Below are 22,994 nucleotides of genomic sequence, written 5' to 3' on the forward strand. Positions count from 1 at the left end.
TGCTGAAGCTGCTGGTTTCCTCCGGTTTTGGTCTCACCAGCTACGGTAGATCAGTGATTTATAGAAGTGTGATGCCCGATTATTGATGATTAAAGCCAACAGCGGCTGATACAGATGTTAATAAGGGTGTCCAGGTAATAACCAGTGTAACCTGAGGGGGGGGGTGGCTGAAAGCGGATCGGAACCTCAGGGTCAGTCTACTCTGTTCCAACAGGAAAAACCACAACATCCATATTTCCTAAATAAAGACTAACTTTCCTGCAGCCTTTGCTAACGAATAGATGCAGATATTTTAATATCCACCCCTAGGCCGGCAGTGATATCATGCTAACCGTATTGTGCATCCCTAACGAGGCCGAGGAGATAAATCAGTGTGAGGTGGACGGAGGGGCGGAGCTACACGGCTCTGCAGTCAACAGGTCATTTTAAACAGTCTTTAGCATCTAATGCTATCAAGGTGAACATGTGCGTGGAAAAGTGTGTAAATTTTAGCACAGATCTCCCCTAGTGGTAGATCAGTGACACTGCAGTCAGGGTGCACTATGAGATATTGCTCAGCAATATCAACATGCAGTTCCTCTAACAAACCAAATATTTCAGTCAGTAATCAGTAGATTATAACATGACAATTAGCTAATTGGTTTAACAGGTTATAGAGAAAAGCGGTGAGAGAATAAAAAATAGTGGATATCAGTTTAGCATTTGGCTAGGGTCACTGTCACTACTGTTAGCATGAGGCGCTATCTGGACCCTACAGAGGTTGACAGGCAGTCCAACTCCTCCAGGATGGAGCATCAATATGTGCCATTGCCAGAAGGTTTGCTGCATCTCCCAGCACAATCTCAGGAGCATGGAGGAGATTCCAGGAGGCAGGCAGTTACTCTAGGAGAGCTGGACAGGGCCGTAGAAGGTCTACAACCCATCAGCAGGACCGCTATCTGCTCCTTTGTTCAAGGAGGAGCAGGAGGAGCACTGCCAGAGCCCTACAGAATGACCTCCAGCAGGCCACTGGTGTGAATGTCTCTGACCAAACAAGGCTAGACAACACCACCCTGACCGCCATTAGGGATCAGGATGAAATCCTTGCACCCATTCAGACCCTATGCTGGTGCAGTGGGTCCTGGGTTCCTCCTGGTGCACGACAATGCCCGGCCTCATGTGGCGAGAGTGAAGGAATAGATGCCATTGATTGCCCCCCCCCCCCCCCCCCCCCCCCCCGCTCGCCTGACCTTAACCCTATAGAACACCTCTGGGACATTATGTCTCCATCCATGCCACGCCGCCAGGCTGCACCTCAGACTGTCCAGTGATGTCCTGGTCCAGATCTTGGAGGAGATACCCCAGGACGCCATCCGTCGTCTCATTAGGAGCATGCCCCGACGTTGTCAGGCATGCAGACACGCACGTGGGGGGGCATACAAAGGACTGAATACCATTTGAGTTGCTGCAATGAAATCAGCTAAATGGACATTTTTTCACTGTCATTTTGGGGTGTCTTTGAATTCAGGTTGATCATTTTCATTTTAAACACCAGAAAAGCAGAAACTGTTATTTTCCCATCTTGGACTTTGAGTTTTCTCACCTGTTTAGTTGATCTTTGGTTTTTCAGTTAGGATTGAATTTATGTTCTATCTTTGTTGAATTACTTCTCAGTCTTTCTGTTCCTCTTTGCTGTTTTTTCAGTCGTCTCCTGTTCAGTCTAGTCTAGTCTTTGCTCTAGTTTTATTTTTGTCATTCATTGTTTCCAGTTATCTTTAGGTGATATTTCCCAGCTGCTCTCCATCGCCCCCTAGTGTCGCCTCCCTTCCATGGTTTTGTTCTAGTTCTTTCTCAGGTCAGATCATTATCCAGTCTTTCTCCTGCTACTCTCCTCCTCAGCGTATTAATCCTCTGCAGATTGTCTCTGCTGGATCTTCATGTCTTCATCACCTCCTGCTAGCTCTGGTTTGCTGTTCCTCTAGTTTTGGTCCTGAACTTCGGCTGCATTAAATCATCTCAGTCTCTGCATTTATGGTCCAGCTACAAACTTCACCTCTTGTTGACAGTAACTGAGAGAAATAAGGAGAATGATGTCATCATTCCACAACCTGAAAGAAAGCTTGGAGCTCCGCCCAGCAGATGACGGCCAACCAGCTCCACCAATCAGCAACCAGAGTCCACTTTGCCCTCCTGCCCAGTTTGATGCTGCTGCTAAAAGATTTCCTGATTCTTCAAACCGATGCTAAAGTAGAACTTGATGCTCCACATTCCTCATTTTAGGGAAGAAAGAGCTTTTTCATAAAAAACAAATAAATTCTCATAATTTCATGACTTTATTCTCAAGGTAAAAATAAAATAATCTCTAGCCTCGGCCTCATTCTTTGTCGTACGATAAAAATGTAAATGATGCATTAAAACAGGAAATTAGATCAATCAGTTGGTTCCTTGTAACCATGGAAACATCCTGGTTTTCAGTTTATCTGGAAATCAGTTCATTGGATTCAGAGCGTCTAAAATCAAAAAGTAGGATTAGTCTCTATTCAAGCATATGATCTCTGACAGCAGCCTGGTCTGACCTAAGATGGCCGCCCCTCCAGGATCCCTGCTTCTCACCTGCAGCTGCAGCTTAACGCCCTCCCAAACCCCCCCACACCGCGTTAGGCGCGCCGCCGGCAGGGGGGGCCACACCACCCAGCAGAGCCGGTCCACCCTCTGGACCCGCCTCCTGTCCGGTACCTCTGGCCTTCTGGACCAGCAGCAGGTCCGAGTCCAAAAACACTGGGAGGCGGGGGTGCTTCTGTGTTTGGCCCCTCGGCATCAGGAGGTCAGTTCCAGGTCTGGTTCCAGGTCCCAGGTCCGGTTCCAGGTCTGGTTCCAGGTTCCAGGTCCAGTTCAAGGTCTGGTTCCAGGTTCCAGGTCCGGTTCAAGGTCTGGTTCCAGGTTCCAGGTCCGGTTCCAGGCCTGGTTCCAGGTCCCAGGTCCGGTTCCAGGCCTGGTTCCAGGTCCCAGGTCCGGTTCCAGGTCTGGTTCCAGGTTCCAGATCTGTTTCCAGGTTCCAGGTTCGATCCCAGGTCCGATTCCAGGTTCGGTTCCAGGTTTGGTTCCAGGTTTGTTTCCAGGCTCCGTTCCAGGTTCGGCTCTAGGTTCGTTTCCAGGTTTGGTTCCAGGTTCGGTTCCAGGTCCGGTTCCAGGTTCCACTCCAGGTCCAGTTCCAGATTCGGTCCCAGGTTCGGTTCCAGGTTCAGTTCCAGGTTCCAGGTCTGGTTCCAGGTTCCAGGTCCGGTTCAAGGTCTGGTTCCAGGTTCCAGGTCCGGTTCCAGGCCTGGTTCCAGGTCCCAGGTCCGGTTCCAGGTCTGGTTCCAGGTTCCAGATCTGTTTCCAGGTTCCAGGTTCGGTCCCAGGTCCGATTCCAGGTTCGTTTCCAGGTTTGGTTCCAGGTTCGGTTCCAGGTCCGGTTCCAGGTTCCACTCCAGGTCCAGTTCCAGATTCGGTCCCAGGTTCGGTTCCAGGTTCAGTTCCAGGTTCCAGGTCTGGTTCCAGGTTCGGCTCCAGGTTCGGTTCCAGGTCCGGTTCCAGGTTTGGTTCCAGGTTCAAGGTTCAGTTCCAGGTTCGGTTCCAGGTCTGGTTCCAGGTTCGGCTCCAGGTTCGGTTCCAGGTCCGGTTCCAGGTTTGGTTCCAGGTTCCAGGTCCAGTTCCAGGTCCAGTTCCAGGTTTGGTTCCAGGTTCCAGGTCCAGTTCCAGGTCCGGTTCCAGGTCTGGTTCCAGGTTCGGCTCCAGGTTCGGTTCCAGGTCCGATTCCAGGTCTGGTTCCAGGTTCAAGGTTCAGTTCCAGGTTCGGTTCCAGGTCTGGTTCCAGGTTCAAGGTTCAGTTCCAGGTTCGGTTCCAGGTCTGGTTCCAGGTTCGGCTCCAGGTTCGGTTCCAGGTCCGGTTCCAGGTTCCAGGTCCAGTTCCAGGTCCGGTTCCAGGTCTGGTTCCAGGTTCGGCTCCAGGTTCGGTTCCAGGTCCGATTCCAGGTTTGGTTCCAGGTTCGGTTCCAGGTTTGGTTCCAGGTTTGTTTCCAGGCTCCGTTCCAGGTTCGGCTCTAGGTTCGTTTCCAGGTTTGGTTCCAGGTTCGGTTCCAGGTCCGGTTCCAGGTTCCACTCCAGGTCCAGTTCCAGATTCGGTCCCAGGTTCGGTTCCAGGTTCAGTTCCAGGTTCCAGGTCTGGTTCCAGGTTCCAGGTCCGGTTCAAGGTCTGGTTCCAGGTTCCAGGTCCGGTTCCAGGCCTGGTTCCAGGTCCCAGGTCCGGTTCCAGGTCTGGTTCCAGGTTCCAGATCTGTTTCCAGGTTCCAGGTTCGGTCCCAGGTCCGATTCCAGGTTCGTTTCCAGGTTTGGTTCCAGGTTCGGTTCCAGGTCCGGTTCCAGGTTCCACTCCAGGTCCAGTTCCAGATTCGGTCCCAGGTTCGGTTCCAGGTTCAGTTCCAGGTTCCAGGTCTGGTTCCAGGTTCGGCTCCAGGTTCGGTTCCAGGTCCGGTTCCAGGTTTGGTTCCAGGTTCAAGGTTCAGTTCCAGGTTCGGTTCCAGGTCTGGTTCCAGGTTCGGCTCCAGGTTCGGTTCCAGGTCCGGTTCCAGGTTTGGTTCCAGGTTCCAGGTCCAGTTCCAGGTCCAGTTCCAGGTTTGGTTCCAGGTTCCAGGTCCAGTTCCAGGTCCGGTTCCAGGTCTGGTTCCAGGTTCGGCTCCAGGTTCGGTTCCAGGTCCGATTCCAGGTCTGGTTCCAGGTTCAAGGTTCAGTTCCAGGTTCGGTTCCAGGTCTGGTTCCAGGTTCAAGGTTCAGTTCCAGGTTCGGTTCCAGGTCTGGTTCCAGGTTCGGCTCCAGGTTCGGTTCCAGGTCCGGTTCCAGGTTCCAGGTCCAGTTCCAGGTCCGGTTCCAGGTCTGGTTCCAGGTTCGGCTCCAGGTTCGGTTCCAGGTCCGATTCCAGGTTTGGTTCCAGGTTCAAGGTTCAGTTCCAGGTTCGGTTCCAGGTCTGGTTCCAGGTTCAAGGTTCAGTTCCAGGTTCGGTTCCAGGTCTGGTTCCAGGTTCGGCTCCAGGTTCGGTTCCAGGTCCGGTTCCAGGTTCCAGGTCCAGTTCCAGGTCCGGTTCCAGGTCTGGTTCCAGGTTCGGCTCCAGGTTCGGTTCCAGGTCCGATTCCAGGTTTGGTTCCAGGTTCAAGGTTCAGTTCCAGGTTCGGTTCCAGGTCTGGTTCCAGGTTCAAGGTTCAGTTCCAGGTTCAGTTCCAGGTCCGGTTCCAGATTCGGTTCCAGGTCCGGTTCCAGGTTCGGACCGTCTGAGAGGCCCCTGAGAGCAGCAGGTACAGTGGCACGGGAAGGGGGGTGCTGCGGGGGCTGCAGCCTCCCTCGTCATAGCATCAGCCCCCCATGGTGGGGGGCTGTGGGGTAACATAATATTGTACTTAAAAACATGAAATTATTTATGTATTTATTTTTTAAAAGACTGTGTTTGATATGGGATTAAAATGATGGGCTGTGTATAAGATATAAACTAATGATTCATTATTTTAATATTTCATAAAAAACTAGGCTACTCCCCCGGAAGCTTCCGCCACCTCACATTCGTTCAGGCATGGCTAGCAATAGGCAGCAGAAACGTATTTCTGACTATTTCGAGGTAAGAAATGGTTTTAATTCCCCTATACGCTAGAATAAGGCTGCATATCACTAAATTTTATGTCTGTATTAAGCTATTTAGTGACAAAATATGAAATTAGTTTGTTTTTTTTTGTGTGTTTTTTGTTTCAGATATGAAATCATTCCCCATATCCGTAGTCGAATGGACTTTCAAGACGTTCAATGCTCAGTTTAGGCTATATTTAGGCCATGTTTCATTCAAGTATTCCTGATCCTGTTGATTGGGAGCTGTTGTTTGTTTTGAATGATTAAAAGAGAAGAAATAAAGTTTAAAATGTTCATGCTTTGTTCCGATGCATTTTAAATGGCAGTTTTTGGCGACAAATGTAGGCCTACAATATTACGTTAAAAACGTCAGCCACAGCCCTCAACATAATGACGTCACGTGTTTTCCAACCGAGCCATCAGCCCCCCTCGCTTGAAACAGCTTCCAGCACGCCTGAGCAGGTAACTGACCTTCTGAGGACAGAGACGGTCCAACTGGACCTCCCGGTCCATGTAGGGACACCTGCTGGACCAGAGGAGGGGAGGGCGCCACCCAGCGGATCTCTGAGGTATTGCAGCCAAACAATGAAACCAATAATATTTCAGAGGAAGGATCTATGGCAGGCAGTAGAATGTTTAGATGTTTATGGTGGATTTATTGGGACGTTCTGTGGAGTCAAATAAAAGTAGATTAATAATAATAATAATAAACAGTGACTGTAGTGATGTAGAAGATGCAGGTTATATAGGATACATTTATAATATTAATGATGGAAAACTGTTATTTTAATGAGCCTTTATGACACAATATGATTATTTTATTGTAGATTTATTTGCATGTTTTATAAAACGGTTTGATGAGGAATCGATGTTTGAATCGATGTTTGATAAAAACTGAGTGATGTTGAGTGTTCAGCGCAGCGCCAGCAGGGGGAGCAGCAGGGCCGTCCAGAGGGGGGGCGATGGGGGGGCGGCAGCTGTGTTGCACAGGTGAGTGCGGCAGCATTGGTTGGTGAAGGTAAAGTTCAGGCCCAGAGCGAACCTCTCCCCCCTGACGCCACACAGGGACGGCAGGACGCAGCTCTTCTCATACAGAACCACCTGGAAGTCACCTGAGGGGGGGGGGGGGCAGAGACAGCAGCTTAGTCCTCCCACCCAGCCAGCCTCCCCCGCTCCCCTCCTCACCCTGCCACGCCCTCACCTTTCTGTCCCACCGCCCTGCTGGACAGGCAGAGCTGCCCGGGGGGGCAGCGCAGAGGGAACCGGATGCAGTCCAGAGGAGAGACGGCCGGAAACACGCAGGTGTAGCAGAAGAGGGAGGCTGGAGGACAGGAGGCGCATCTTAGTCAGAGGGTTCAGTAAAACCAGTCAGAACCCGCACCATGACAGACGCCATGTTTGGTGCAGGAGGTTCCTGGGCACAGGTTGTCGGTTTGAATCTGAAGCTTTTCTAGGCGGCTGACCTGCTGATCAGCAGTCGGAGCCGTTTGGGATTAAAAACCCGATTTTGGCTCCTTTGAATGAAAGTCAGACGCCTCTCTTTGCAGCTAAGCTGCTTTGAGCCGTAGACGTCGTTCTTACAGACTTTACAGAACCAGAACAACCAGAATGCAGCTGAAACATCTGAGACAGATTCAGCTTTTTAACAGGATGATCTTCATGCTGCAGGAATCTAAGAACAATGAGATTAAATCTGTTTGATATCAAACTATAATGATAATATTGTCCTTTTCAGACAGTTAGAATCTCTCTAACAGCAGATCAATCAGAGGAACTTCTAGTGTCTTCTTACCCACAGCTGGAGGGCAGCAGATCAGGAGCAGAAGGTAGAGAAGTTTATTCATGGCTGGTAGCTCCTGGATCACCGGGGGGGGGGTTCTTGTTCCTCCGGATCCTCACCTCTCCGTGTCCCAGCAGCTGTCAGCGTATCGAACCCAGAGAACCAGCAGTGAACCGATCAGCTGAGTCCAGCACGGATCTGAAGGTTCATCTCCTGATGTTCTGCTCTGAGATCAGCAGCTGCAGCAGCTCTGCTTCCTGCTGAATATTCAATTAACCGTCTTTATTTCAACCAAATGCTACTTCTATGTTCTGCGCTCCGAGGAGCCCAGAGAACATTTATTGAATCAGGACTCATCCCTTAATGAAAGACGTTGAGTTTAGCAGGAGGACAGTCAGGTGACCTGCAGACTCGTGACTTGGAAGCTCTGAGTGAAACCTTTCTCTCTCTGAGCCTCGTTAAAGAAAGAAATTCTTCCAGTGAGCAGCTTTCATTTCTGCAGAGCGTCAAATATTATTTATAGATGAAATACAGGAAAACCTCCAAAGCGTGACCTCAGGAACCCTCTGGGGTCATTCTTTAAAGTCGCAGCTTTAGCAGACGGAGGCAACCAGAGCAACCAGAAAGTCTCCCTTAGAGGCAACATCCAAACATTTCAAGCAACCAAAGAAAAAAATATAAAAGATCAAACTTTTCCTTTCCTGGGGTCAAACCGGCGCTCCGGGGGCCGCCTGGTCTGAGTCTGCTGGAGCAGGTGCTGGATGGACCAGAGCGGCGCGTCGGGCCATGCTGGGAGGACTGGAGGGCAGAACTGGATGGATGGACACCTTTCCATTGGATGGGAAGCTGAACGTCTTCAAACTGGAACCAATCCAGTGGTTGATGGAGAGTCATCCGGGTCAGAGTCCAAAAAAACTTTAAAAATAATCCACTGGACTTTGTTCCCAAGTTTGAAGACGTTTCTCTTCCCATCCCCATCCAGGGGGGCCAAAACATCTCACCCATTCAGCCAGGCCAACAATTCCCTCTAACGACCCCCCATTCAGAGACATAGACAGGTATGGGGCATTGCAGGCTAACAAAGAAGCCAAATGACCCCCATTCCAAAGGGGGGGACCCGTTCATCCGTTTCTATTTGCAGGTTTAACTAAAACCAGGCTTAGTTGGGCTGCTGGATAAACCTGGCAGGATAAAAACAGACCCGTTCTACAGGAATGTCCTTTTCCCTGAGGAGCCTTTACTGTCATCTCCATCTGGATTATTAAAGTATGTCTGATTCTGATTAACCCCTCGCTGCTCTGTGGGCGCCGCACCATGGCAGCCCTCTGCTCCCCAAGAGGAGGGGTTAAAAGCAGAGAGGAATTCCTCATCAATAAAGTTCAATTATTAAGTTATTATTAAAATAAGACATTCAGCCCATTAGAGACAAACTCCAGAACATCCCAGATTATTTTTAAATTATTTCCTTTTTTGGAAAATGAAAGAAAACAACATAAAGTGTTTAATATTTTATGTTTATTAATTTATAATAATTTCATCCCAATAAACACAAAGTCCAGTTATATTTTTACTCCACATTTAATCACCGTTTCTGTTCATTTTAGTTTTGATTCAAGTTTTTATCCCAAAGAGTTTATTCAGAAAATAAAATAAAACTTAAATCTTTATGATCCAAAGACCCCCCCCCGACCTTAGATGATGGATGGACTCCAGCAGCTCCAAGATGGCCGAAGAAAATAATCATCCAACAGAAACCATCAAAGTCTTTATTCTGAGACTTTTATTCTCTTCAGCTAAAAACAGTTTACCAGTTTCCCAGTACGGGGCCCCAGTTTCCCAGTATGAGGCCCCAGTTTCCCAGTGTTGGATCCCAGTCCAGACAAAGAGTCTTTAAAAACTGAAAATGAAGAAAAAAATCAAAACCTTTAAAACGTGAAGTTTTTTGTTTTTTTAACTGAGACCCAATTGCCCCCCCACCCAACACCCCGCCCCCCTTCCTGAGATAAAATCCCTTCCAGCCAATCAATCACTATAACTACATTCTGATGATTAGAGGAACCAGAACCAAAGACCCAGTTCTGCAACGACCCGACCGGGTCCACAGCTGAGGAGCAGAACCCATGGGGTCCAAACGCGCCTCCTGCTCCGTCACAGCGTGTGTTTGACGGCCGTCAGGGGTTCTGGTTTGTGCTGCAGGTTCTGGTACAGGCCGTCCCGATCCTCTGCATCCGCCAGGATTTGCTGCCAAGAAGAGAAAAAGTTTGAAACATGAAAAATAAAAATCAGCAGTTTGGAAAAGATAAAAACATCATCACCATCATCATCATCATCATCATCTTCATCATCATCACTACCATCTTCATCATCAGCCACAGAGCCTGACGCTGATCAGAGGCTGTTTTTTAATCTGTGTGTTTGGTCGTTCTCGTGTCCTGCTGAAACGTCAGCAGCACCGTTTCAGTTCACTAGAACAGACACAGTCCCTGGATGTTGTTCTGGCCCCTCCCTCTTTACCCAGCATGCATCAGAGCAGACCTGTCCGTCCTCCAGACTGACAGCTGTCCCAGCATGCACTGCAGCAGCAGCAGCTTCCAGGTTAGCGCTCACAGAGCTCAGAGGATTAAGATCAAAGTTCTGTTTCTGTTGTTCAATAAAAGGAAGTTTAAGATCATTTGAGGCGAGAAGATTAAACTTTAAGATTCACTAAACGGAACATTTACTGATTTATTAATTCTGAAGTTGAGGACCACAGCAACCAGCAGAGCTCCGAGGCTAACGGCGGCTAGGGCTATCTATATAGATATATCTATATAGATATAGATGATAGTGTATATATGTATATACATTTTTCTGTGTGTGTTTGAATATTGGATAAAAATCAAGTTTAACAGGAAGGTTATTTTACTTTAAGTTAATTCAAATGTAATGGGGGGGGGGGGGTGAATAATAAGTTTAACTTCTTCATTCCTCTTTGGTTGATTCATTCATTGTTGTTTGTCAGATTGTCTGAAATGAATCCTCATTCATTAATTAATTAGTTCATTCCTTCATTCATTCCTTCATTCATTCATTCATTCATTCATTCATTAATCGCTGCTCTCTGAACCGGGTCTGGGCTCGGTTCTGCTCAGGTCCAATAAGGCCCAGCTTCTTTTTCTTGGGTCATCTGTTGGTTCTGATGGTCAATCAAACCCAGACCCGCCCATGGCTACCGGACCTGCTTTTGGTACCGGGTCGGTACCGAGTCCTGCTGGGAGATGGAACCAGCAGCTCCCTGCAGCTGGTCAGCAGAGGGACTCACAGTCCTCCAGAAGGTTCTGGTGGTCACTGCATTGACTGTGGACCTCAGAACCAGCAGGTGACCCACATCTGGACCAGCTGGTCAGAGCCAGGTTCTGTTCTCTGTGGCCCAGGTCAGACGGCACTCTGACTCCACTGCTCTGAGGAACAGGTTGATCTCTGAAGGAGCAGCTCCTTCAACAGGAACCTTCTGTTCTCCTCCTTGCTCACAGACAGCAGCAGTGTCCTCCACCACGGCGCCACCTACTGATCGCAGAGGGACCCCTCAGCTGCAGGCTGGAATATTTAGATCTAGGTGTTATAGATCAACTAGGGTTCAATCTAATATTTTAGATGCATGTTTTTGTTTTTCATTGGGGATGAAATATCTGCTGCAGTTCACAGTTCAGCCAGTAGAGGGCGGGGCAGGCTGAGGTTTGTTTATCAGCAGCATGTCGGCCTGCAGCAGAAAACCAGACTATAAAACCCAGTCAGTCAGAGGAGCTATGAATTGTGGGTAATGATACCCGGACCTGATCCAGCGTATAGACAGTTCCTCTGGTCTGGATGGAGGTCAGTGGACCTACCTGGATCAGGAGGTCCCTCTTCTGCAGACTCTCCCTCAGCCTCCTCTCCCGCCGCTCGCCATCCTCTTGGTGGAACCGCCGCTCTCTGTGGGCCTCCTTCTTCTCCTTCTCCTTCTCCCTCAGCTGCTGCTGAGCGTCTGTGAGCTGAGCCGTCACAGAGGAGAGCGTCTGGGCGTGGCTCTGCTGCTGAGCCTGGAGGAGAGGAGGAGGAGGAGGAGGAGGAGGAGAGGAGAGGAGAGACGAGAAGAGACGAGGAGAGGAGAGGAGAGGAGAGACGAGAAGAGACGAGGAGAGGAGAAGAGAGGAGAGGAGAGGAGAGACGAGGAGAGGAGGAGGAGGAGGAGGAGAGGAGAGGAGTGTCTAGGTTTCATTTTCTAGTTTCTAGTCTAGTTTAATGTTAATTTAAAATGTTTTATTAGTTTTCTTCTTCAGCTCATTAATCTCCATCAAACTCCTTTAAGATCTTGGATTCATTTTCTTTCTGGAGTTACTTCCTGTTTCCACCTCCAGTCTCCATCTGCTCCTGCCTCACCTGCAGCTGCTCCTGGCTCTCCTGCAGAGCTGCAGTCAGCTGGGTGACCTGCTGACACAAGGTGGCGCTGTTTTCTGTGCTTCTCAAAGCTGCAGGCTGGCCTTCACTTCCTGGAGACAACTGACCAATCAGAAAGCAGGAGAGGTTTCAGAACCAAAGAGCAGCAGATCAGCTTCTAGATTTATTCACTCATGGTTTAACCCTTTCAGGACCAGGCGCTGAAAGGGTTAAACTGATCGCGGCCCAGAGCTTCACGTCGCTGCTTTGCTGGTTTAAACGTTAAGCTTTGCAGGTTAGCGACTCGTCAGCGGCTGGTTTGGTCTGGATCTGCAGGACAGAACCAGGCCCTGCTGATGATGCTGGACCATGAGCTCCACTCAATACTGGATCATCAGCAGAACCATGATCCAAACCCAGCAGAGAACCAAAAGCTGCAGTGGCCTAGTCAAAGTCCAGACCTGGCTGAACCTCAGAGAGCTGACAGGCCAAGCTAGAATCAACTCAGCCGGTTCTGTTTTGGACTCACTTCCAGCTCCTGCTGAAGGTTCTGGATCAGAACTTCCTTCTCCTTCAAGACGGCAGCGACGGCGCCGTCCCTCTGCCTCCAAAGCTCCCGTTCCTTCTGCGCCTCCTTCAGCAGATCCTCCTTCTCCCTCAGAGCCACTCGCAGCTCCTGCAAACCAAAGCAGAACCTCTGCTCAGCCTGGACGTGAGGTTCTGAGAAGCCGTCTGGTTCTGGAGCCGCTCTCACGTTGATGAGATCCTGGTTGAACTGCAGCACGGCGCTCAGGGCGTCCAGGTCCTTCTCACGCTCCCGTCCAGCTCTTCTCAGCGCCTCCATCTCCTCCTCCAGGAGCTTCTGTTCTGTCAGCTCGGACCTCAGAGCCTCCAGAGCCGCCTGCAGAGCAGAACCTGCACATTCAGCCCTGCAGGTCCAAACTAGCCGCTGATGGCAGCAGAACCACTTCAGACCCACCTTGCTGTCAGACAGGATTTCCTTCAGGGTCTCTACCAGCTTCTTCTCCAGTTCAGCTGCCGTTCCCTCCTGCAAACTCGCTCCTCGGATCAGAACCAAGAACTCCTAGAAGGCAGGAAACAGTGAGGTCCAACATCTGCTGTCAGCAGGAAATAAAACGTCTCAGATGGAAACTGGACCCTAAAGGACCTAAAGCTGCCAGAACCAGGAGGGGAGGTTCTACTGGATCAGGACCACCGGACCCAGTGGCAGAACCTCACAGGATGTTAAGTGGACCAAACTAAACGGTTTCCTGCTTTATTTACGGCCCATCTGTCAATTATTAACAGTGCTGATGATGTCGGCCCGCACCGCCGCAGCACAGGATCCACCTCACCTGGATCAGACGCTCCCGGCTGTGAAGGGCGTGGCCAAGGATCTGCAGCACCGAGTCGCCGCCGTCCTCCTGGTTCAGCTGCAGAAAGAAAAGAAGGGATTAACAGAAACTAATAAAGAAAGAAAGAAAAAGGGAAAAACGGGTCGTAGACAGAACCTCTGCAGGACCAGGTGGGGGAGGGGGGACCGTGCAGGAGACTCACCTGAACCTCAAAGCTCCTTCAGAAGCAACAGAAATAAAAAGTCTTGAAACTAAACTTGACTTTCATGTCTTTCTTTAGTGAAACTTAAATGTAAAAACAAAAGATGACTTCATATCTAAATAAATCTAAAGCCGGTGATTCTCCTTCAGCAGCTTCTGTCCTGAAGGTTCCACAGAAAACCAGCAGCCAATCGAAACTCAGGACCTATGGGGCATTGCAGGCCAACAATTCCCTCTAATGCCCCCCTTTCAGAGACATAGACAGGTATGGGGCATTGCAGGCTAGAAAAAGAAGCCAAATGACCCCCATTCCAAAGGGGGGGACCCGTTCATCCGTTTCTATTTGCATGTTTTCTAAACTAAAACCAGGCTTTGTTGGGCTGCTGGATAAAACCTGGAACTAAACGCTGTTTCTGACATTTGGATTGAAAAATCTTCCTGGATGGAAGAGAAACGTCTTCAAACTTGGAAACAAAGTCCAGAAGATTGATTTTAACTTTCTTTTTTTGTATGAAATAATTTATTCTTACATTCTATAATTAACTGAAAATCTGCAAAACATTGAAAATGTCTCTGATGCTTCATCCAGACCGCAGGCAGCAGAAGCATCTAGTTTTAATGTTCAGTCAATGGTTGATGCATCAAGGTGCAGCAGCGCCTCCTGCAGCATCAGAGCAGCAGGAGGCGCTGCTGAGCATCTGAGGCGCTTCACCAGCAGCAGCTGCTGGAAACATGGACCTTTAGCTGCTGGACATGAACCAATGAGAGCAGCTGATCTGGGAGCTGGCAGGGAGTCAGACGCAGCACTGCTGATGCAGAGCGCTATGATCACTCCTCTGAAACCGTTTATTAACGCCTAAATTAACTTCAAATGTAGAAACCTGCCGGCAGAATATGTAGGCTTTTATTATCCTGCTGCCTGCAGTTTGTAGCACAGACCTGAAAAACGCTAACATCTACTTCCAGCCGCCACCAACAGGAGGGGAAAACCCTGGAGAGGCGAGCGGGCCAGAGGCAGCTGCTGCTGGGGATTCCCAGTGACAGCGCAGCGCCGGTATGTGGGGGTCTGAGCGGCTCCCACAGAGAAATAATCTTTGAAGGCAGGATGGTAATCTGGATGAACTGACTGCACAGACCATGTTTTCAGGAGGACTTTCTCACTTCAACATAGATTCTAACTACTTTCTACCCGCTGATCACAGCTAATATAGCCGCCATTGTTCCAGGCAGAGAAAGGATAGGGTAGCTCCGCCCACCGCGCATCAAACCCACTTTACCACCGCGCAGCTAAAGCAGCAAAGATGCTTCAGCTTCAGAACTAAACTGGTAGAATCATCAGAAATGAAGCAGCAGGTGTGTTTTAGCTGCTCCTGCTGGGTGTGCTGGACCTGGAAAGGTCAAAGGTCGGGTCAGGCCAGCAGTGATCAACCAGGAGGTTCAGTGGACCTTTAATCTAATGTGGATCAGCGCTGGTGTGAAACAGCTGAGGTTCTGGGTCTGATCCAGTAGATGTTCCAGGCTCCAGGTTCTGGATTATTGCTCCATCATCCCCTGGAGAGGAAGACTTCCAGCTCTTCATCGTTTAGCTGTGCTAACACCTGAAGGCGTGACTCATTCATCCAGCATCTTTTAAACCACCTTCCTGCAATAAAATCATATAAACCAACTTTACAGCAGGTCTGAACCTGCTGTAGCTGCTACGGCGTGTTTTCCGTTTCACCGCCTTCATCCTGGTTCTGACAGCTGAGAGGCCTGACGATGATCTGCCCCTGCTGGGGGCAAACTCCACCGGTGGGGCTGGATTCCACAGAGCTGCATGCATGTCAACCTGCTGGACACGCCCTCAGCAGTAAACAGCTAACCGCTGCAGGCGGAGCCGCCTGGGCGTGTGGGCGTGCCATAAACCCGTTTGACTGGTTGGATAAAAAGGTTTTGATGTTGGAGACGCAAACATGGGTGGAAAAAGATCTATGATCAGGATAGAAATAGATCTAGAGCGATGAGACAGCAAAATATCTACCTTTGCTTTACCAAGGGTGGAGGCAGGCTTTACGCTGGAAATATTCCACAGGGCGTCCATCTTGGCGCCTCACATCTATAGGCTCTGCACGCCGTAGGAGGAACCAGGGGGCATCATCCCCCGGAAAATGTAGAAATTTAGACTCTGATGTCCTGCATTTAGAGGTGGAATGCTTTGTTCCAACTCTACTTTAGTCCTGGATAAAACTAAAGTCCTAAACTCACTTCCTGATGATGTCATCTTGACTAGAGGTGGAAATTTCATCATGAAGACATTAAATCATTTTTAGCTATAATATTATGTTTCATAGGTTAATTCCAACAATCATAAAGTCTGATGCTTCCTTCAGACCAAACGCCATCAGAGAAGCTCCTGCTGCTTCATCTCTGATCCTCACTAAGGTCAGCCGTCCAGTAAAGTGAGTCCAGATGCTTCTGCTGCTCCTGTGTTCGATGCCAGAGAGCAGCTTTGCTATATTAGCTGTGATCAGCGGGTAGAAAGTAGTTAGAATCTATGTTGAAGTGAGAAAGTCCTCCTGAAAACATGGTCTGTGCAGTCAGTTCATCCAGATTACCATCCTGCCTTCAAAGATTATTTCTCTGTGGGAGCCGCTCAGACCCCCACATACCGGACAATGCTAACCTGTGCTAACTGTACCGGACAATGCTAACCAGTGCTAACTGTACCGGACAATGCTAACCAGTGCTAACCTGTGCTAACTGTGCCGGACAATGCTAACCAGTGCATCCTAGATCTAGGAACCCAAATAAGGATAAACTCAGGCATCTGGTTCCCTTGTAGTATGAAGGTTCATTGTGTTAGAGGTCACTTCTCACCAAGGTCAGGTCCTCTGATGCCTCCTCTTTAGCTGGTCTGGTTGGTCCATCTCTTCTTAGCTCCGCCTCCAGTGTCCTGATCCGAGTAGTAGCCTGCTCCAGTTGGGTTCGTAGCTGCCTCACAGCACTTTGAAGCCTGCCAGTTCCATTCTGAAACGAACAAACCACCGTCTTTAACCAGGGTGCCCTAACTGTGGCCCCCAGAGGTGCCCTAACGGTGTCCCCAGAGGTGCCCAAACTGTGGTCCCCAGAGGTGCCCTAACGGTGTCCCCAGAGGTGCCCAAACTGTGGTCCCCAGAGGTGCCCTAACTGTGATGAAAAATAAACTCAGTCAGTCAGTCTTTTAGTTTCCAATTCATCAAGTTTAAATGTGATTTTAAGGAGCTACTAAGAGGAGCTGCAGTTTATAACGACTGAATTAAGATATGATTTTATTTTAATAATGTTAATGCTCAAAGAGTTAATTGCTCAAGTTAAAACAATTAAAAAAAGTTTTTTTATCATATTATCAGTTAATTTAATCAATTAATTTAAATAATTTATAATGATGGTTGATTATCAGGCGTTTTAATGCTGATAAACATCTGAACCATGCAGGCCATTCAAACTGGAGCTTAATACCCTGACCTGGTCCTTCACTGGAGGCAGATGGAAAGAAGCTAAAGGAGAGTCTGGAGACGCCTCCAGGGTTTAAAGACATTTAGCAGGACATGGTTGGAACCTTCAGAGATCAGTTATCTGGGAACCACAGAACCTTCAGAGATCAGTTATCTGGGAACCACAGAACCTTCAGAGATCCGTTATCTGGGAACCACAGAACCTTCAGAGATCCGTTATCTGGGAACCACAGAACCTTCAGAGATCAGTTATCTGGGAACCACAGAACCTTCAGAGATCAGTTATCTGGGAACCACAGAACCTTCAGAGATCAGTTATCTGGGAACCACAGAACCTTCAGAGATCAGTTATCTGGGAACCACAGAACCTTCAGAGATCAGTTATCTGGGAACCACAGAACCTTCAGAGATCAGTTATCTGGGAACCACAGAACCTTCAGAGATCAGTTATCTGGGAACCACAGAACCTCGGCGGATGCTCACCTCTCGATGAAGCGGGAGGAACTCGCCCTTCAGCTCTGTCAGGACATCTGCATCCTCCTCATCCAGGTCACTTCCCCCGTTCTCCAAGTCCCCAAAGTTCAGAACTCGACTGACTCTGGGAGACATCAGCCCTTCATCTCTTCCTGAGGTCTTCCTGTCCTTCCTGCCCAGAACTGGGATCCTGCTGCCTGAGGGGGAGCAGAGCGGCTTCCCTTCCATTCGTCTCAGCTCCGTTAGCACAAAGCTAACGGCCGTATCACCCGCTGAGCCGAACGGGTCGTGGCTGTCCACAGAGTCCAGAGACTGGACGGACTCTGTGTGTGAAGGCGCCCTCAGCGAGAGGCTGGAGCCGGTCAGGGAGGCGGGGCTGGAGTTGGGGACCCTCTGCCAGTGGAGGGGCATGCTCTGGGATTTGTCTCGGGTCAGCTCCAGTGGAGAGACGGCCTGGAAAGGCAGGTGGCGAGGAATCCCACACACCGACTCATAGTCGGAATCGGAGACCCGTAAGGAATCGCAGCCCTCACATCCTTTACCCCTCCTGCATCTTTTCCCCGTCCTGATGAAATAGGGACACGTGTCCCACTTGTCGGACCAGCACTCGTACTCTGACAGAGCCATGTTGTCTTTCAGCACCTCCCTGTAGCCCTCCTTCTCCGCCTCGCCATCGTCCTCGCTGGTGCTGCTCTTGTTCCGGGGGTCCTGTGGGTGTCTCTGTCGGTAGTTCTGGCGGACCCACTGTCTGATCTTGTCCCTTTCCTGGGTCAGCTTCTGAAGACGCTCAGAGGAAAGGACCCGGACCCGGGCGATGACCGAGTCGAACTTAAACACTCGCTCCAGAGCAGAAACACATTTTCCACAGACAAACTCTCCTGTTCTGCTGTCCCTGGGGACCGGATGTCCCAGTATGTGGGTCAGCACGGCCAGTATGTCCACCGCTTTGGACGGGGAGCTCACAGATATTTGGGACAGAGACGTTGAGGAGCCCAGCGATGATGTGCTGCCTGTGAAGGAACCACAGCTTTACTCCATGAACGCAGCATGAAGGTCTGCAGATGTTCTCTGAACTCACCCCAAGGACTGCTGCGGGTGGACAGGGACAGGCTTCCACTTCTAACGGACTCCGTGGGGGTCCCGGGCTGACCGGTCCTCCTGCTCTGGGAGGCAAACAGCCATCGCCGCTGATTCCCCTGAAGATTCCCGCCACATATTTGGCAAAGTTGCTTCTTCCCTTTGCTGGACATGATGAGCTGTGGAGGTCCGGCTGATGGAGGAGACCTCTCTGGATGGAGGAGACCTCTCTCTGGATGGAGGAGACCTCTCTGGATGGAGGAGACCTCTCTCTGGATGGAGGAGACCTCTCTGGATGGAGGAGACCTCTCTGGATGGAGGAGACCTCTCTGGATGGAGGAGACCTCTCTCTGGATGGAGGAGACCTCTCTGGATGGAGGAGACCTCTCTGGATGGAGGAGACCTCTCTGGATGGAGGAGACCTCTCTGTGGATGGAGGAGACCTCTCTGGATGGAGGAGACCTCTCTGGATGGAGGAGACCTCTCTGGATGGAGGAGACCTCTCTGTGGATGGAGGAGACCTCTCTGGATGGAGGAGACCTCTCTGTGGATGGAGGAGACCTCTCTGGATGGAGGAGACCTCTCTGGATGGAGGAGACCTCTCTGGATGGAGGAGACCTCTCTGGATGGAGGAGACCTCTCTCTGGATGGAGGAGACCTCTCTGGATGGAGGAGACCTCTCTGGATGGAGGAGACCTCTCTGTGGATGGAGGAGACCTCTCTGGATGGAGGAGACCTCTCTCTGGATGGAGGAGACCTCTCTGGATGGAGGAGACCTCTCTCTGGATGGAGGAGACCTCTCTGGATGGAGGAGACCTCTCTGTGGATGCAGGCAGAGTTTACCAGATCAGTCAATCAGTGCCATAATCCCCACCGCAGGCGCAGACCAGGACCAGGACCAGGACCAGGACTAGGCACCTGAGCAGCAGGGCTCCTCCATTCCAGCCCTGGAGATCTGGTATCCATCAGCTTCTAGATGAGTCTCTAGTTCTACGTCTGAAAGGCCTCCTCAGCATCCAGTCCGGTTCTCCTGGTTTAGGACTCAGGACCTCCAGGACCAGGACTGAGGAACCCGCCTCAGAGAATGTTTCCATCTCAGCTAAGCAGGAATATCTGGGACCATGTTTGCTCAGTGATGGAGCCATCACCTCCTGCTCTCCACCTCCTGCTCTCCACCTCCTCCTCCCCACCTCCTGCTCCCCGCCTCCTGCTCTCCACCTCCTCCTCCCCACCTCCTCCTCCCCACCTCCTGCTCTCCACCTCCTGCTCCCCGCCTCCATCTCCCCACCTCCTGCTCCCCGCCTCCTGCTCCCCGCCTCCTGCTCCCCGCCTCCTGCTCTCCGCCTCCTGCTCCCCGCCTCCTGCTCCCCGCCTCCTGCTCTCCACCTCCTGCTCCCCGCCTCCTGCTCTCTACCTCCTGCTCTCCACCTCCTGCTCCCAACCTCCTGCTCTCCACCTCCTCCTCCCCACCTCCTCCTCTCCACCTCCTCCTCCCCACCTCCATCTCTCCACCTCCTCCTCCCCACCTCCATCTCTCCACCTCCTGCTCCCCGCCTCCTGCTCCCCACCTCCTGCTCTCCACCTCCTCCTCTCCACCTCCTCCTCCCCACCTCCTCCTCCCCACCTCCATCTCTCCACCTCCTGCTCCCCACCTCCTGCTCCCCACCTCCTGCTCTCCACCTCCTGCTCTCCACCTCCTGCTCCCCACCTCCTGCTCTCCACCTCCTGCTCTCCACCTCCTCCTCCCCGCCTCCTGCTCTCCGCCTCCTCCTCTCCGCCTCCTCCTCCCCGCCTCCTGCTCCCCACCTCCTGCTCTCCACCTCCTGCTCCCCACCTCCTGCTCTCCACCTCCTGCTCCCCACCTCCTGCTCTCCACCTCCTGCTCTCCACCTCCTCCTCCCCACCTCCTCCTCCCCACCTCCTGCTCTCCACCTCCTCCTCCCCACCTCCATCCCCCCCCCCCCCCCCCCCCCCCCCCCCCCCCCCCCCCCCCCCCCCCCCCCCCCCTCCCCCCCCCCCCCCCCCCCCCCCCCCCCCCCCCCCTCCCCCCCCCCCCCCCCCCCCCCCCCCTCCCCCCCCCCCCCCCCCCCCCCCCCCCCCCCCCCCCCCCCCCCTCCCCCCCCCCCCCCCCCCCCCCCCCCCCCCCCCCCCCCCCCCCCCCCCCCCCCCCTCCCCCCCCCCCCCCCCCCCCCCCCCCCCCCCCCCCCCCCCCCCCCCCCCCCCCCCTCCCCCCCCCCCCCCCCCCCCCCCCCCCCCCCCCCCCCCCCCCCCCCCCCCCCTCCCCCCCCCCCCCCCCCCCCTCCCCCCCCCCCCCCCCCCCCCCCCCCCCCCCCCCCCCCCCCCTCCCCCCCCCCCCCCCCCCCCTCCCCCCCCCCCCCCCCCCCCCCCCCCCCCCCCCCCCCCCCCCCCCCCCCCCCCCCCCCCCCCCCCCCCCCCCCCCCCCCCCCCCCCCCCCCCCCCCCCCCTCCCCCCCCCCCCCCCCCCCCCCCCCCCCCCTCCCCCCCCCCCCCCCTCCCCCCCCCCCCCCTCCCCCCCCCCCCCTCCCCCCCCCCCCCCCCCCCCCCCCCCCCCCCCCCCTCCCCCCCCCCCCCCCCCCCCCCCCCCTCCCCCCCCCTCCCCCCCCCCCCCCCCCCCCCCCCCCCCCCCCCTCCCCCCCCCCCCCCCCCCCCCCCCCCCCCCCCCCTCCCCCCCCCCCCCCCCCCCCCCCCCCCCCCCCCCCCCTCCCCCCCCCCCCCTCCCCCCCCCCCCCCCCCCCCCCCCCCCCCCCCCCCCCCCCCCCCCCCCCCTCCCCCCCCCCCCCCCCCCCCCCCCCCCCCCCCCCCCTCCCCCCCCCCCCCCCCCCCCCCCCCCCCCCCCCCCCCCCCCCCCCCCCCCCCCTCCCCCCCCCCCCCCCCCCCCCCCCCCCCCCCCCCCCCCCCCCCCCCCCCCCCCCCCCCCCCCCCCCCCCCTCCCCCCCCCCCCCCCCCCCCCCCCTCCCCCCCCCCCCCCCCCCCCCCCCCCCCCCCCCCTCCCCCCCCCCCCCCCCCCCCCCCCCCCCCCCCTCCCCCCCCCCCCCCCCTCCCCCCCCCCCCCCCCCTCCCCCCCCCCCCCCCCCCCCCCCCCCCCCCCCCCCTCCCCCCCCCCCCCCCCCCCCCCCCCCCCCCCCCCCCCCCCCTCCCCCCCCCCCCCCCCCCCCCCCCCCCCCCCCCCCCCCCCCCCTCCCCCCCCCCCCCCCCTCCCCCCCCCCCCCCCCCCCCTCCCCCCCCCCCCCCCCCCCCCCCCCCCCCCCCCCCCCTCCCCCCCCCCCCCCCCCCCCCCCCTCCCCCCCCCCCCCCCCCCCCCCCCCCCCCCCCCCCCCCCCTCCCCCCCCCCCCCCCCCCCCCCCCCCCCCCCCCCCCCCCCCCCCCCCCCCCCCCCCCCTCCCCCCCCCCCCCCCCCCCCCCCCCCCCCCCCCCCCCCCCCCCCCTCCCCCCCCCCCCCCCCCCCCCCCCCCCCCCCCCCCCTCCCCCCCCCCCCCCCCCCCCCTCCCCCCCCCCCCCCCCCCCCCCCCTCCCCCCCCCCCCCCCCCCCCCCCCCCCCCCCCCCCCTCCCCCCCCCCCCCCCCCCCCCCCCCCCCCCCCCCCCCCCCCCCCCCCCCTCCCCCCCCCCCCCCCCCCCCCCCCCCCCCCCCCCCCCCCCCCCCCCCCCCCCCCCCCCCCCCCCCCTCCCCCCCCCCCCCCCCCTCCCCCCCCCCCCCCCCCCCCCCCCCCCTCCCCCCCCCCCCCCCCCCCCCCCCCCCCCCCCCCCCCCCCCCCCCCCCCCCCCCTCCCCCCCCCCCCCCCCCCCCCCCCCCCCCCCCCCCCCCCCCCCCCCCCCCCCCCCCCCCCCCCCCCCCCCCCCCCCCCCCCCCCCCCCCCCCCCCCCCCCTCCCCCCCCCCCCCCCCCCCCCCCCCCCCCCCCCCCCCCCCCCCCCCCCCCCTCCCCCCCCCCCCCCCCCCCCCCCCCCCCCCCCCCCCCCCCCCTCCCCCCCCCCCCCCCCCTCCCCCCCCCCCCCCCCCCCCCCCCCCCTCCCCCCCCCCCCCCCCCCCCCCCCCCCCCCCCCCCTCCCCCCCCCCCCCCCCCCCCCCCCCCCCCCCCTCCCCCCCCCCCCCCCCCCTCCCCCCCCCCCCCCCCCCCCCCCCCCCTCCCCCCCCCCCCCCCCCCCCCCCCCCCCCCCCCCCCCCCTCCCCCCCCCCCCCCCCCCCCCCCCCCCCCCCCCCCCCCCTCCCCCCCCCCCCCCCCCCCTCCCCCCCCCCCCCCTCCCCCCCCCCCCCCCCCCCCCTCCCCCCCCCCCCCCCCCCCCCCCCCCCCCCCCCCCCCCCCCCACCTCCATCCTCCCCTCCTGTCCCCCCCCCTCCTCCCCACCTCCATCTCTCCCCCCCCCTGCTCCCCGCCTCCTTTCCTCCCCTTCCTCCCCCCACCTCCTGCTCTCCCCCCTCCTCCTCCCCACCTCCTCCTCCCCACCTCCTGCTCTCCACCTCCTGCTCTCCCCCTCCCCCCTCCGCCTCCTCTCCCCCTCCTGCTCCCCGCCTCCTGCCCCCCCTCCTGCTCCCCCGCCTCCTGCTCCCCCTCCCCCTCCCCCCGCCCCCTCCCCCCGCCTCCTCCCCCCCTCCC

General features: G+C 55.9%; 2 protein-coding genes across 2 annotated transcripts; both read right to left on the reverse strand.

The window, feature by feature from the left end:
• Positions 1-6,517: 6,517 nt before the first annotated feature.
• Positions 6,518-7,754, reverse strand: LOC119798301 (protein Bouncer-like). The gene is made up of 3 exons (XM_038307697.1): positions 7,421-7,754; positions 6,830-6,949; positions 6,518-6,740 (listed from the first exon to the last, which is right to left on the reverse strand). The coding sequence occupies exons 1-3, from the start codon at positions 7,470-7,472 to the stop codon at positions 6,541-6,543; spliced, it is 372 nt and encodes a 123-aa protein (XP_038163625.1). The 5' UTR covers positions 7,473-7,754; the 3' UTR covers positions 6,518-6,540.
• Positions 7,755-9,353: 1,599 nt separating this feature from the next.
• Positions 9,354-18,732, reverse strand: si:ch73-95l15.5. The gene is made up of 10 exons (XM_038307698.1): positions 18,385-18,732; positions 17,316-18,316; positions 16,216-16,365; positions 13,159-13,236; positions 12,783-12,887; positions 12,558-12,704; positions 12,333-12,479; positions 11,807-11,926; positions 11,275-11,466; positions 9,354-9,649 (listed from the first exon to the last, which is right to left on the reverse strand). The coding sequence occupies exons 1-10, from the start codon at positions 18,554-18,556 to the stop codon at positions 9,557-9,559; spliced, it is 2,205 nt and encodes a 734-aa protein (XP_038163626.1). The 5' UTR covers positions 18,557-18,732; the 3' UTR covers positions 9,354-9,556.
• Between the last annotated feature and the right edge of the window lie 4,262 nt (positions 18,733-22,994).

The sequence above is a fragment of the Cyprinodon tularosa genome, unplaced genomic scaffold, assembly GCF_016077235.1.
Source record: "Cyprinodon tularosa strain WSP-4 unplaced genomic scaffold, ASM1607723v1 ctg618, whole genome shotgun sequence".
Lineage (NCBI taxonomy): Eukaryota > Metazoa > Chordata > Actinopteri > Cyprinodontiformes > Cyprinodontidae > Cyprinodon > Cyprinodon tularosa.

Excerpts from the sequence above, each read along its gene's own strand:
- LOC119798301 (XM_038307697.1), bottom strand. The coding sequence starts at position 7,472 with ATGAATAAACTTCTCTACCTTCTGCTCCTGATCTGCTGCCCTCCAGCT. Across the intron at positions 6,950-7,420 it reads CTGCTGCCCTCCAGCTGTGG|CCTCCCTCTTCTGCTACACC; the intron begins GTAAGAAGACAC and ends CCTGTCCTCCAG. Across the intron at positions 6,741-6,829 it reads CAGGGCGGTGGGACAGAAAG|GTGACTTCCAGGTGGTTCTG; the intron begins GTGAGGGCGTGG and ends CCCCCCCCTCAG.
- si:ch73-95l15.5 (XM_038307698.1), bottom strand. The coding sequence starts at position 18,556 with ATGTCCAGCAAAGGGAAGAAGCAACTTTGCCAAATATGTGGCGGGAAT. Across the intron at positions 18,317-18,384 it reads CACCCGCAGCAGTCCTTGGG|GCAGCACATCATCGCTGGGC; the intron begins GTGAGTTCAGAG and ends GTTCCTTCACAG. Across the intron at positions 11,467-11,806 it reads AGAGCCAGGAGCAGCTGCAG|GCTCAGCAGCAGAGCCACGC; the intron begins GTGAGGCAGGAG and ends CCTCTCCTCCAG.